This window comes from Buceros rhinoceros, unplaced genomic scaffold (assembly GCF_000710305.1).
Source record: "Buceros rhinoceros silvestris isolate BGI_N320 unplaced genomic scaffold, ASM71030v1 scaffold382, whole genome shotgun sequence".
Classification (NCBI taxonomy): domain Eukaryota; kingdom Metazoa; phylum Chordata; class Aves; order Bucerotiformes; family Bucerotidae; genus Buceros; species Buceros rhinoceros.
Window position 1 is genome coordinate 12,356 of NW_010396933.1, and position 13,708 is coordinate 26,063.

At 52.0% G+C, this 13,708-nt stretch overlaps 1 protein-coding gene across 1 annotated transcript in view; it reads left to right on the forward strand.

Annotated features, from left to right (window-relative positions):
- IGFN1 (immunoglobulin-like and fibronectin type III domain containing 1) overlaps window positions 1–1,169 on the forward strand; it is a gene marked incomplete at its 5' end in the record, with an annotated part of 11,591 nt that extends 10,422 nt beyond the window's left edge. The window contains 2 exons of the mRNA XM_010146029.1: window positions 33–332; window positions 829–1,169. Of these exons, the coding sequence (XP_010144331.1) occupies window positions 33–332; window positions 829–1,169 (641 nt within the window). The remainder of the gene's footprint in view (window positions 1–32; window positions 333–828) is intronic.
- Window positions 1,170–13,708: the final 12,539 nt, after the last annotated feature.

Genomic DNA, 13,708 nt, shown 5'->3' on the forward strand with positions numbered 1-13,708 from the left:
ACATCTTTGGTATCATTTGCCTTCACCTACAGATACACCACAACCTCCTGGACCTATTCGGCTGAATGAGAATGTCCCAAACGCCGTGACAGTAACCTGGGAGCCGTCGGCATCTGAGAAATGGGAAAGTAACCTCTACTACACGGTCCTGAAACGTGAATCTCAAAAGGGCCTGTGGCACGTGGTGGGTGACCTGATCTACACCAACAGGTTCACGTTCACCAAAGTGATCCCGGGCCGCGACTACTACTTTAGGGTTGTGGCAAAAAATGACTTGGGAGCCAGCGGCCCGTCCGAAACCGTGCAGCCTTGGAGAATTCAAAAACCAAAAGGTAAAGCAGCTTTGACAAATAGCTTCCTGTGTGGTGTCATGCTTTGTTTCCTTGGTTGTTTCTGACACACCGTCCTGAAATGGGTCTCTCCTCTGGGAATATTTAGTTGCCCAGAACAAGAATATGCCGAGACATCCTAAGAAATTCGACTTTGGCCGGGAAGGCTTGTCCTTTCTGCAGGGACATTGTGCAGATAGGTCCTTTCTTTCCAGCCATTATATCATGTAATTCAGTCCAAAATTAATTTCTAACAAAATCTAAGGCTTAGGTTTTGCAGAAACCAAAGTTTCTGCCTTCAAAGTTAAATTCTGGCTGATTTAAGAAGCCCGGATTACTATCCATGGGCGTGTGTCCTCCCTGGCAAGTTGCAGCACACAGCGCCAGACATTCCACACAACCAAGAGCCATGGTTGAAAACCAGCCTTCTAAACCCTGACTCTGTGCTGTGCGGTGGTTTCTGAGTGTGTGTCTGTGTGTCACTGGTTGTCTTTTACAGCTGAATTTCAGGTCAAACCACAGAAATACAGGGGAGTGAATCACAACCAGCCCCCAAGATTCCTCGTCCCGTTGAAGCCTCATGTGGTGATTACTGGGAGCGAGTGCCACATGAGCTGTGCAGTTGGAGGACATCCGCCTCCGAAGATCACGTGGTACAAGGACAATAGAGATCTCTCCAATGATCCTACCTACTTCTGCACAAACGACTTTGGTGTCTGCTCCCTGATCATCCTGGGTGTCTCCAAGCTTGATGAAGGGGAATATATGGTAGAAGCCACCAATGACTCTGGCCGTGCATTCACCAAAGCCTTCCTCGCCATTAAAGGTAACAGTCGTTAATGCTTCTCTTCTTTCATTGTGTGACGTCTATGTGTCATTGCTGTCAAGATGTCTTAAAAATGGAGTAGCCACGTGGCTTTGTTTACTGTCAAGAGCAATCTCCTACAAGGCAGTCTGCATTTGGACCGCTTTGCTGAATTTTTGATTAACCTACTAGATCAAGAATGGAATAGAAATGAAAAGGCAGACGGGAGAAAAATATTTGATTTCTACATGAGCCAGAGGTTTTGGTTGACCTTGAGCAAATTTTCTAGAAAGAAATATCCCATCTTCATTTGATAAGGTAATATCTGGGTTAGGTTTTTCTGCCGTGCAGGAGCTGCAGAACAGAAGATCCTGCAGAATGCCTGAGGTTGCGTGAAGCAGTGAGGAAAAAAGCTGGTGTTAGGTGGCCAAAGACAGTGAAAAGAGAGGGAGAAGGAGGACGTGGTATAAATTAAATAGGGTCCCTGGGAATCCTGATGTGAACAGAGAATTGTGGAGCTGACTGAGGATAGATGCAGGGTCCTTTACTGACGGATAAGTACTATTGGCAACTTTACTCAGTTCATTAAGTAATAAGCCTTTGAGGCAGATGTTTTCCTTTCAATTCAATCTGGAACACCCCAGGGGGATTATGTGCGTGGAGAAACAGGTCAGTTAAATCCCTGTAGTCCTTGGGCAGTCTTTTTGGCCCCAAACCATCTTGGGTCCCCCTTCTAGCAAACTTCACAGACCATCTCTCATGATGACATTGAGCTACTTCTCTTTCTCTTATTTTCAGACTCCACCCTGTAGCATGGACATCCTGAGAACATCTCTGCACCAACATGTGACTGAGAACTGGCTCGATACCAGGCCATGTCTTTATTTTCAGATGTGCATTATAGTCAGAGTGTTGCACTTTTCAGATCCAGTAGTTGCCTTTTGAACACGATGCTGCCTCGTAGTTCAAAATGGGGAAAAAAGCTTTCAGACAATTGTATCTTTTTGTAAGGATCATGGCTTTCCAATAGACTTTTAAACACAGATGAGAAGCTTCAGGAACACAGAAGATGAGAGGAAAAACAACTGCCCAAAATGAAACTTTCCATGGAGAACACAACCGTGAGAGACCATTCCGCCACACCACTCACCTGCACTCTCGTTGCAGCTGTCAGGCTGCAATGAGAATATTTCTTGATATCAGACATCTATAAGATGGCCTTTAGTGCATAGTTTACCCATCTGGAGTGATAATTTTAGATTCCACATAATTCTCAGCAGGTTTCCTGATTCTGGTAGAAGCAGTTCCACATGTGTTCCGTTGCTGGTAGCAGCTAAATGTGTTATTTCCCTTAACCTCTGAGTTGAAAAGAGGATCTCCCTGATAGCTTTTTCTGAGCAAGAGATAAATCCCAGACTGGGCTAACATGGTGTAGTGACTCACAGTGCAAATGCAGTGGTGGGAACGAATGGAAACCTAGAACCAGTTGTGTTAGTGTGAGCAGATTGATGCTATACTCCAAAAACCTCCTAGAGCAACTGCTATAAAAAAAAAAAAGTAGAAATCAGTCCTAAAATAGCACGTTAGTATCATGTTTGAAACACAACTGCCCCCACCTCATAGCATTGCTCGTGTGTTTTTGTTGACTGCAAAAAGAGATCCAACATCTTTCATGTTTGACCAGAAATGTGAGGTACCACCAGAGGTCATCTGCCATGGCTGGGGGGTTTCACCACTGAGCAGAGGAAGAGGCTGGAAAGCAAAAATGTTACAATGCCTGTACGAACACATCTCCTTGGAGCTTAGCACCAAAGATACTTCGACAGCATCTAGAAGACAGAAGAGCCTAGGTCAAAGACTCAAAGCCGCTGGATCCTCAGCCAGTCAGTTAAACATTCGTGTGGGGCTGAAACGGTCTTTTTGATTTTAGTTTGTACCATGTTGTACAGATGTAGCGACAGGAGATCATGAAATTAAACTATAATTCAGTAAAATCCACCCTGAGTGAGTGTTTATTGTGGAGGAGGAAGCCCAGCCAGTTCCCGAATGCCAGTGCACGTCTGTCAGCTGTGAAGTTCACCTGTCAGCCTGTATTTCATACGTAGGTTCCTGTGTAATCGTGGAAGAACAGAACAGCAGCAGCTAGAAGGCTTTTATAAGTTTATTTCTTACTAATATCTGAGTATTTATTTATACCATCATAACCTTCACCACTGCATTTTGTTTCCTGTCTCAGGCCCTCCTTGAGGCACCAGGCAAAGCCTATCTAGGTTTCACCTGTTATGTGCAAGAGAAATACAGGGCCAAGCCCCTCTAAGCGTCTTTTTCCCACACCTGTGGGCACCTCTGGTTAGTGGTGCCAGCCCAAACTACCCAAATCTTGTTACAGAAACCATCTCCCCAGGAGAGCAGGGCTTCCCAGGACTGCCATATGGACCTTGTAGCATGTGCCATCCTAAAAAGATGGGCAGGGCAATGCTGGTGCCTGGCCTGTGCTCTTTGCTGTGCTGAGGCCACTCATCCCATCTCAAGCAGTCTTGGTAGCCAGGCTCATTCCCTTGATGTGCTACTTGTTCATCCTTTGAAAGAGATGGAGACTGGACATAGACAGGAAGGGTTCACTGAGCATCTGCCATGGTTCAGGGGGTGAAATTGGCGTATGTGCTGAGCCAAAAGCATGACTTTGGTCAAGGAAGCCTGTTGCTACTGCGGAAGGACTCCTTCATGCTCAACCAGGGACTGCAGTGCTGCACCTGGAGGAGGGTCCATTGGGTTTTAGGTGTTTCTTTTGAGATGGCCTGTTGCTCCATGCAAAGAGGGAAAATTGATTCCCACAAGGAGCAGGACGTGCTGCTCCCTTGCCTTGGAGCAGGGCCACCTCAGGCTTTGCTTCCCTATTGGCAGTGAGCTGACTGTCTTCCCAGTGATCTGTGTGTTCATGGATCCCAGCAGCCCTGAATTAGGATCACACCTGGAGCTGCACTTGCTGTTTGTGCTCTGAGCATGCGCAGAGGAGAGAGCTACTTTCATGCAAGGCTGAGCGACAAACACCAGTTTCAGGAGCTCCTGATGGATTTAGGCTGGTGAGATGCCGTAGGAGCGTGTGGGAGTTCCCGTGCAGCGGATGTGCAGCAGCAGGGTTACATGGGCTATTTTCTTCTTGACTGGTAAACATAAGGGCCAGGATTGTTGGAAGGGTCTGAACATTTGAGAGTGAAGCCTGGGTGGCTATTTTCTGAGTGCTAATGTCAGCCCTGGGGACTCTCTGGACCTCCTTTCCTTCCTCGTTGATTTTTCCCTTCTTAAGCCCTGCTTAGCAAAGGCTTTTCTCCATCCATCACAACCAGTGACCAAGGCTCCAAGGGGCAGAAGGGCCCTGCACCTTCCTCTGCAGGGTTTCTGTCGGCTGTGTGCTGTGCATGTCCATGTCCATATGTTCTCCCTGTACCATTGTATGTCCTCTCACCCTTCTTACCAGGATTGTGCTGGCCAAGGCTGCAGGCCTCAGCTTTCTGGTTCAAGTCCTCTAGAAGGAGGTGCTGCTGCAGTCCTGCCTCTGTGTGCACCTCAGAGTTTAAAGGCTGGTCTTATTTAGGTGGAAGGCAGGAGGTGGAGTGAGAGCTTATGCAGGTGTCCCTTGGAAGCCTTTCAATGTGAAGAACATCAATGCATCCAGCAGCTACCATCCATCCCCACGGAAGGGTCTGGCTGTGTTGGTGTGAGTCTGTGAGCAGCCCATGGGGTTGAATTCTGAGTCCTTTCCCCTTTGGGAAGAATAACTCCTTTCCAGCTCCAGGGGCTCACACCCATCCTCCCAGCAGGGCAAGGCGGGGATGAATTGACCCTGAGCAGCACTTGAAGCACTAGCTGCCAACTTTTGCACATACAACTTCTGGATGTGGCTGCTGCAGGAGGTGACCTGGTTGTCTCTGGAGATGGAAGTGCTCAGCAGGGAGAGGCAGACTCTGGAGCAGCCTTTATCCGTGCTCCTCCCTGGCTGCCCCGCGGATCCCATCCCTTCACCTCCAGGGAGTGGAGCTATAGGACTGCAGAGCCCTGCAGGTCTCCCCAGGGACAACACAGAGAGGATTTTACAGTGCAGGAGGCTCTGCAAGTCCAGCTCCTGCAGAGACCTGAGACACTTCAGAGCCCAAACATCCTCCATGGGACTTAAATTTTTAAGAGCTGCCATTGGTGTATCTGACCTCTAGCTAGAACTATTCCTTCCTGGATGAGAAGAGCAGGAGTAGCTGTACGCTCAAGGGTGCCCTGGCAGTCTCTTCCCCAGGTCTTTGAGAGTGATGCCCTCCTGTAGCTTGGATCCAAACATCTCTGCTTGCAAATCCTGTCTCTCCCTTCACTCCTGAGTGGAGTTGGCAGTTTGGAGATGCAGACCATGAGGCTGCTGCTGGAGCCCCCCAGAGGGAGGGGTTGAAAGGCAGTGACATGCTCACACACATGGCAGCTCATTGCATCCTGCAGAAGACTTGAAAAATGGAGCCAGACTTGGACAATGGTGCATCTCACTTGGGCTTTGGCAGCCTAAAAAATGATAGGAGAAAACCGCAGCCTGCTTTCTCTACATCAGGGCATGTGTGGATAGGACATTCCTGCATGGATGGCTTGGTTAGTCATTTCCATTCTAAAACAGGGGCAGATGTGTGCTGTCCTCCAGCAGCATGGCAGGAGGTGAGGGATGCACTCTGGAAAACGAGCCTCCTGTTGTTCTCCTTGATTTTGTGTTGTGGTCAAGGCATCAGATCCCAACTGAGGGCAAGGCACCATTTCTGCCCCCAACTCCACTTTGGACTTGCCAGCCAGTGTCGCTGAGTCCCTCTGTGGTGCTCGGGACTGCCAGGATGTGGAGCAGAAGCCCAGCCAACTAGCTGGGAGGCACAGTAAATTGCTCCCTTAAACCAAGGCTGAGGGGAGGTGTGTGCCTCCTCAGCCCCAAGCTCTTTGAGCTGAGTGTCGGAGCCAGGTCAGGCTGTCCCAGCAGTGGGGAAGCCCTGCTTACACCTGCACATGTAGATAGGACTGGAAATACCAGCCTGGCTCTTCAGTGGGTTCCATCCAAGAGGGCGATTTGCAAGAAGACACCTGGTAAAAGGGGCTCAGAGGCCATACAAGGATTAGCACTGAGTGTGCAGGTACGACTTGGATGGTTGAACATCCTCAATACTGTCAGTAGCACAACTCACGTCAACCTGTTGATTGATTCACAGTCATTTTTATGTCACCTGCTTTTGTAATTTATTTAGAAAAGAGAATGAGCTTCTTGCTTATCTGGTTCATCCTTTACGACTGGGATTATTATCACCAAAGTCCCTTCCTGTACCCTGCAGTGGATGCCAGGTGAGTAACTAATGTCCTGCGAGGACACCACAGCCCCACGTTTGATGTCCATGTGCCCTCTTCATCCCCCACCTCACTTTGTCTCCTTGGGCTTGACCCTGACACAGAGGAGTTCTGCGCCCTTGGGATGGGGTGGCATGGAGGATGGGTCCTCATGGGTCAGCCCTGCTTCACATGTCTCCAACCCAGTGAGTGTCCCCAGTGTGTGCTACCACATTGTGTGGCATCCAAGAGCATTCCCTGATGGGAGCCTGGTGTCACTCACTTGGTCTTGGGAGTAACCTGGGAGTCTGTGTTCTCTTAATCATCTTCTCTTCTCCTTGCCCAGGGCTCCTCATGGCAGCTGAGGCTCCTCTAAGGATTGCAGGGGGGTGCCACAGCCCTGCATGTAGGCGGAGGAGGGTCTCCATCAGCATGGCCTGGCGCATCTCACGCCAGGGAGGATTTGGGCACTGTGCAGGCATCAGAGCCCTCCCAAATACAGAACAGTGAGGATGGAGAGGCAACATCCTCCAGCTTTCCCAAATGAAGGGATGAGCGTGGCTTCAATGTGACTGACAAAGGATGTGGTCACCCACCACAGATCCTAGTGGACAGCAGGGTTTGAGCGGTGTCAGATACCAATGGATTAATGCTGCGGGACACTGCAGGGGGCAGCCCGATGTTCTAATCTGGAGAGGACTCACCTACATTGGCAGTTGCAGTCAAAGCCTTCTGGAGTTCAGGTAGGCAAGAGGCCAGGCCTGGAGGACAGAAAATGAGATGGCATCACCACAAACTGGTGATCCCCATGCTCAGACTGCTCTGATCCTCCCTCTGAGAGGGCAGCCACACCAATGTCAAGCAGTATCTTTGTGCATAAGCGGGGATGAGATTCTGCTGGGGCTCCTGTTGCAGGGTGTGAAAGAAATAAAATCTCCTCCCAAAGCCCTGCACTAGAACAGTGCTCTGAAGAGAAGGGAAGCAGCTCCACTGATGCCAGGAGCATCTGCACGTCCCCACAGAGCATGCAGTAACGGAGCGATAGTGCTGCCAGATGTGGTGTGGGCAAGTGGCCACATGTAACTGGTGGAGGAGCCGGCATTTGCCATGGCGTCGTGGGCCATGTGGAGCTCGGTCTGCTCCCAGTCACACCCTGTGTTCCCCATCTGTCCCAGGGCTCTCCCCGCACCAGAGACTGCTTTAACGAGTCGGGTCACATCGGGATATGTTGGTGAATTGTAACATAAGCTGGTCTGCAAGGTGTCCTCCCCCACCAGCCACGTGGGGGATTTCTCAACGCCGTGGAATCTCTTGCGCCATTTACACGCTCACTCCCTAAATTCTGTCCTGTCACCTCTGCACCTGTCATGGTGGGAAAAAGCTCTCCCCTTCCTGCAGCGTTTCTCAGCTAGTCCAGATTGCGACGGGCATGGGGAGGTGAGGAGTCCAGGTACCATCCTGGTGGAGGTGTCTGTCTACCTGCTCTTCTGCACCTGGGTCCCCAGCTGTGGGAGACCACTCACATCTGTCTGGTTGTAGTCACCTCCTGAGCTGTGAATTGACTGATGGTGGCCATGGGCTTAAGTCCTGTCTTTGACCTTCTGTGCCATGTGTTCATATACTCCTGGCCCTGGCAGCATCACCTCTGGAGATGGTGCCCCGCACCCCTGCCCGCCCTCCAACCACTCCTGGAAGCAGCAGATGCACCTGGCAGGACCTGACTTGACTGCATTTACATGGCACCACCCAGGTAACTCTCATGCATCCCACAGGGCCTCCAAAACACGCTCTGGAGTTTTTCATGGCAGTGTGGACTCTTCTACCCCATTTGAGTGTGGTTATTCCAACCGTAGCCATCCTCAAGTGCTGACTCCACTGACAACCAGCTCTCTCTGAACTTAACAGGCATAGGATGGCATGGAGAGGGACAAACTTTTCAACCCATTAAGCACCTAGAAGCAAGAGGCACTGGTCAGGTCCTTGGGTGGTCCTCAAAACCTAGAGAAATGGAGCGGGTAGATGAAGCTAGGGAGGTGGTGTCTACCACAGAGGCCTGTCAGGTTTCTTGGACATGGTCAGACAGGATTCTCTGTCACTTGGCAGCCTGTAGTGGGAACAGGACCTTGCTGAGGGGGCTGGCACGTCCCCACAGGCAGCCACAAGACCCCGGCCCCGAGTGCACATGGCTGGATGTGGTGAGCAGCAGCATGACACAGTCATGCAGACCAGCCTTCCACGCTCATCTCAACAGCACAGCCCGCTTCCAGGGGAAGCCTCTTGCAGCAACCCCAGGTAATTGGTCCCTGTGAACAGGCTGCCACACCACTAAACCTAAGTGCTGTGAGCACAAGGAGTTCCTCATTGCACTCATCCCCTCCCACATGTCCTCTCCTGCAGAGGTAACAACATGCTGCTGAGGTGCACCAGCACCAGGGAAGTCCTTGGGAGAGGGCCAGCTCAGATCCTGAGAATCTTCATGAAGCCTCCTGAGACCCAGTCTGCAAAGGAGTTCATTATCCCAGACTCTACCATCGCAAGCTTTGCTCTTGGGCTGCTGAGCCAGGACTGTAGCAAGGAGGGACTGCGCCAGCAGGGTCCCACGTGGTAAGTCCTGGTGTGAAGCATCTCCCCCACAGTGCATCTCCTTCACAGAGACAGATGGAGAGACAACTATGGGCTGAGCTCACCCTAAACTGGACGTTGCCCTGGCAGATAAGGTCTTGGGATCCTGGCAGAGAGTACTGGGAGCTCAGCAGCTCCTTCTCTGATTTTGTAGAGGCTCCTCAAGTGAGGTGGGAACACAAGGAGATGAAAACTGGGTGGATTGGCCAGCTTGAAGGCTTTCTCCTGGAGGGGAAGGAGAGCTCCTTCCTTCTCCATCACCATCCTCCCATCCCAGGGCACCTCCCTGGTGCCTGCTCTTCCCTGGCAGCTGCATGGCCACTCCTGGTGCTTGTTTCCAGAGTGACCTGCTGACCAAAGCATGTCCCATTTCTGCTGACAAGCCTGTGCAGCTGCTGGCCTGTAATCAGTTCAGAGTTATGATGTTGTTGCTCATCAAAGGTGGGACCTGGGATGTGACTGGGGGAGTCTGGGTGTAGGGAGCTGCTGGCCTGTAATCAGTTCAGAGTTATGATGTTGTTGCTCATCAAAGGTGGGACCTGGGATGTGACTGGGGGAGTCTGGGGGTAGGGAAGGGCAGAGGGGACAACCTGTATCCTCAGCCTTGATAGCACTGAGTCGGCACGTTCTGCCCTGCTTTGTGTCCTCTCATGTGCGTCACATGTGCTGTCTGCTACAAACAGGGCAACAAAGGCAGGGAATGAGGAACACGAGCCTGTGGAGGTCCAGTGGACGAGGGCTTGGCCTGCTCTCCAGCCCCAGGATGGTCAGGAGTGGAGCACAGGACACACAAGGAAAGGCTGGGAGAGCTGGGTTGGTTCCGATTGAAGAAAGGAAAGTTTGGAGGGACCTTACCGCTGCCTGCAGCTAATTAACTGCAGGATGCAGAAAAGATGGAGCCAGATCTCTGAGGTGCATGGGGAGAGGAGGAGAGGCAACCAGAGCAAGCTGGGGCATGGGAAATTCCTCTTAGATTCCTGAGGGGAAAAAACAAACCCAAACTATGAAAGTAATCAAATACTGGGAGAGAGGCGAGAGGGGCTGTGGAGTCTCCATCAGACCTCAACTGGACAAGGTCTGGAGCAACTGGGTCCTGGTGTGGCTCAATAAAGCTGGCCCTGCTTTGGGCAGAGGGTCAATCTCCTCCTGTCTAAACTATTCCCTTAGGAATAGTTATTATAGTTATTCCCTAAACTATTTCTCTTAGGTCACGCCTTAACATTAGCTTTGTTCCCAGGTGCTTTATCTCCGTGACACAAGGCTCCCAGCATGCTGCCAGTACTCTCACAGCTGCTCCGTGTGAGCTGTCCTTCCTTTCTGGGGAGAAATCAGGGATTTCCTTACTTTCCTCACCTCAGCTCCCATCCACAATGGGAGATCTCTGGCACTTGGTGAGGTCTGCCTGCTTTGCCAGCTGATGATCTGCCTGGCGCTGTCTCCTTCTCATTCTCCAACAGCACCACCCCAAAAACATCTCAGCATCACACACGTGCGAGGGATGGAGGGAAGATTTTGCTCAAGAACAACCTGTCCACGTGTCTCAGCAGGCTTCTGCGTGGCATTCCCCAACTTGGCAGCTCTGCGCTCACTTTCAGCTGGATCCTGGATACTCTGTTGGATCTGAGCTCTCCACCTGATGCTTTCTGGTCAAAGAAGGGCCTTTCATGAGAGGCAGAGTGAAACTAAGGCTTTGCAAACCTGAAGAGAGCAGGTTTGCTCCTGGAGAAGCCTCTCCAGACTCTGAGAATTCTCAGCAGTGCTGGGGTGGGGCTGAATCACCCCTCAGAAAATGGCATTATCCCGGGAAACACAAGAAATTCCCAGCACCTTTCCCTCTGCCCCTCCTGGTGACCGCCACCCTGAGAAAGAAGCAACCTCAGGTGCTAAAGAACAAACCACAGCAGCAGGCCCTGCCATCAGTTTGGGGGGCCAGCTCCTTTCGCCCGGCAGAATTCGCAGCAATCCGTAGCCACCTTCATCTCAGGAGCGCCTGACAAGTTTGAACAGCAAACCTGCGCCGCTCTGGGAGTAGCGTTGGGCCAGCGAGCCCTTTGATTGCGATCAGCGAGCTGGCAGGAATCCCAGGAACTCATACAAAAATGCTTTGAAGAGGCCAGATGCACAAGGCGTGTCCCTGTGTGGGGTGCGGAGCGGTGATTCACACCATCACCATGCGATGCTGGGTGCGCGCACACGCTGCCGCCGGACTGCAGCGAAGGCCCCCGTCTCCCTCCAATGACTGTTCACCTCTTTATTCTAATTCTTTATATTTTAACCCACTGGTGTTGTGCCGATTGCACCCCGAATTTAGCACAGGGTTTGTTTCCCTTTCAGCCTCCCCCTGCCACTGCCTGCGAGCTCCAGACAGAAAGGCAGACAGGGAATTAGCTCCGGGCGCTGGGAGATGCAAGCTCGGCTGCTGTGTCGGTGCTGCGCTGGGCTCGCCGGCGATGACACTGGCCGTGCCCTGCTAAGTAAGCATCCCTCGCCTGTGATTCAGAGCAGAACCAGCAGTTTGCACAGAGGTGCAATAAGCTCCTTTATTTCAGCACCTTTCGCTCTTTTAGAGATGGGGTTGGAGCTTGTTGCAAAAACCCGGGAGATTCCCTCCCTTGGGCTAGACTGTGCAAACTCGCCTGGAGAAGCTGTTGTTTCTTGACAGCCTCTTAAGCTCCCTGTCCCCAGCCCCACAGCCCAGCTCAGCATTTTGGGTGCATTATGAAACAGGGCACATGCTGGAGCACCGGCAAATGACGGGATGTGATAAACACTTGGCTCTCCCGTGCAGGGACAGGGTGAGGGCTGTTCCTTGCCACGGGGGAAATGACATTACAGGTTTGCGAGAGCTGGGCACTTTGTTGTGCAGAAGCCATCTGACGCTGACAACCTGTCATTGATTTGCGAAAACATCGTTTGGCATCGATAACAAGCTTTCAGGAGAAACAAGTAGTGCAGAGGAAAACAACACCCAGGTGTTGCTTCTCTGTTCCCTACCCGGACTGGGAGTGCACAGACTCACCCTCACTCTGCAAAATACATGGGAGCAGCAGAAAATCCCTCTCTGCCTCACTGGGTGTTGGCCACCTGGTCTTGGGCAGCGCTCGCCCCTCATCCTGGCGGGACTTGCTTGGGCATAGATGAAATGTCCAGGCTGGTTGGGTTCTGGAGCAGAGTGAAGCCACTGTATCCCTCTGGTGCGGTGTCAGGAAACGTGGGGAGAGGGGACCAGAGGTAATTACACTCTGATTGCTCTAGTCCTGTGTCTCATTGACAAAGTTTCTGCTGTTTGGGTTTCACTGGAGGGGCATCCTGGAGCATCAGAAGAGGAAGGTGCACAACGTTCATCTTCCCTGCAGCATGCCCTGGACTTTCTGATACTGCTCTTGTTCACATGAAATACAAAATACGGCACCCACATGCTCACAAGACACCGGGGAAACACGACACCTGATGAATGGGAATGAAATCAAATGCTGTCCCGCTGCTTTCAAGGAGGGGCCCAGCATCTGTGAGCTGAAAGCACCAGACCTTGGGCACTGGAGATTCCCACCAGAGTGAACCCCCACAAGTCCTTTCTACTACAGCACCCTTCATCCATCAGCGCAGAGGAGCTTCCTCTCCTGGCCCTTCTGTGTGGTCAAGCACCCAGGACCCAGTCCTGGGGGTCCCAGAAAGCTTCTGCCCTGGGCACCCTCCCTTTGGCCTCTTTCCTGATGGGGTTTGTAGCTCTTCTGTATCAGCCTCTTGAGGCTTAGCAGGAGCTTTGTCAGTGCTTGCTGCGACCTGAAACTGGTCACACGAGCACTGAGGTGTTCAGTTCTCTGCAAACGAGTTGCTGCAGTGTGGCTTGGCAGAGAGAAAATTCCCTGCTCAAATTCATAACCTGGCGTGTCATTTCTTGTACAGCCATTTTATCTTCTACTCTGCTCTCTACAAGTCCTGCATTTCTCTGTGCTACCCCCAGGTACTTGCTGTACTGCCCCAGCTCTTTGCCTAGCGGTTGCCCTGACTTCCCCATAGGGCTGTCCCTACAGAAAGTGGGGGTCTCATCCCCATGAATACTGCAGTACCCTGTGGTCGGCAGGACGCTCCCCGACCCCTCTTTCAGGCGCTCTGCAGGCGACCCCGCCGTGCTGGGCTCAGTGGGGTGGTTTTGCAAGGCGGAGGAAGTGTTCAGCAAATGGGGAGCTGGACACCTTGAGCCCTGTTGAGCATCTCAGCAGGGTGGAGGCTGGACGCCCAGGCAGGAATGGGCACTGCGGGCAGCAGTACCTCTGACCTGCGTGGGCAACTCTGCCTCCTGCTTGCAGAGGCGTCCCCAGGCTCTTGGTACTGAGATGCCATTTTGATCCAGTTCAGACTAAGGGAAACAACGAAATACAAGCTGAGCAGGCTGTGCGGGAGATCCTCCAGCCCTCCGGCTCTCTGAGAGCACCGTTTCCTTCCCAGACCCACAAAACCTCACCCATGAGTCCTTCACAGTGAAGGGGATGGCAGCGTCCATCCTGAAACCTCAAACCTCCCAGCTTTACCCGCTCTCCATCGGTACCCACATGCCCCCCCTCAACCCATCCCTTTCGACACTGGCTGGGGGGGGCCGATGGAGGGGGAGGGG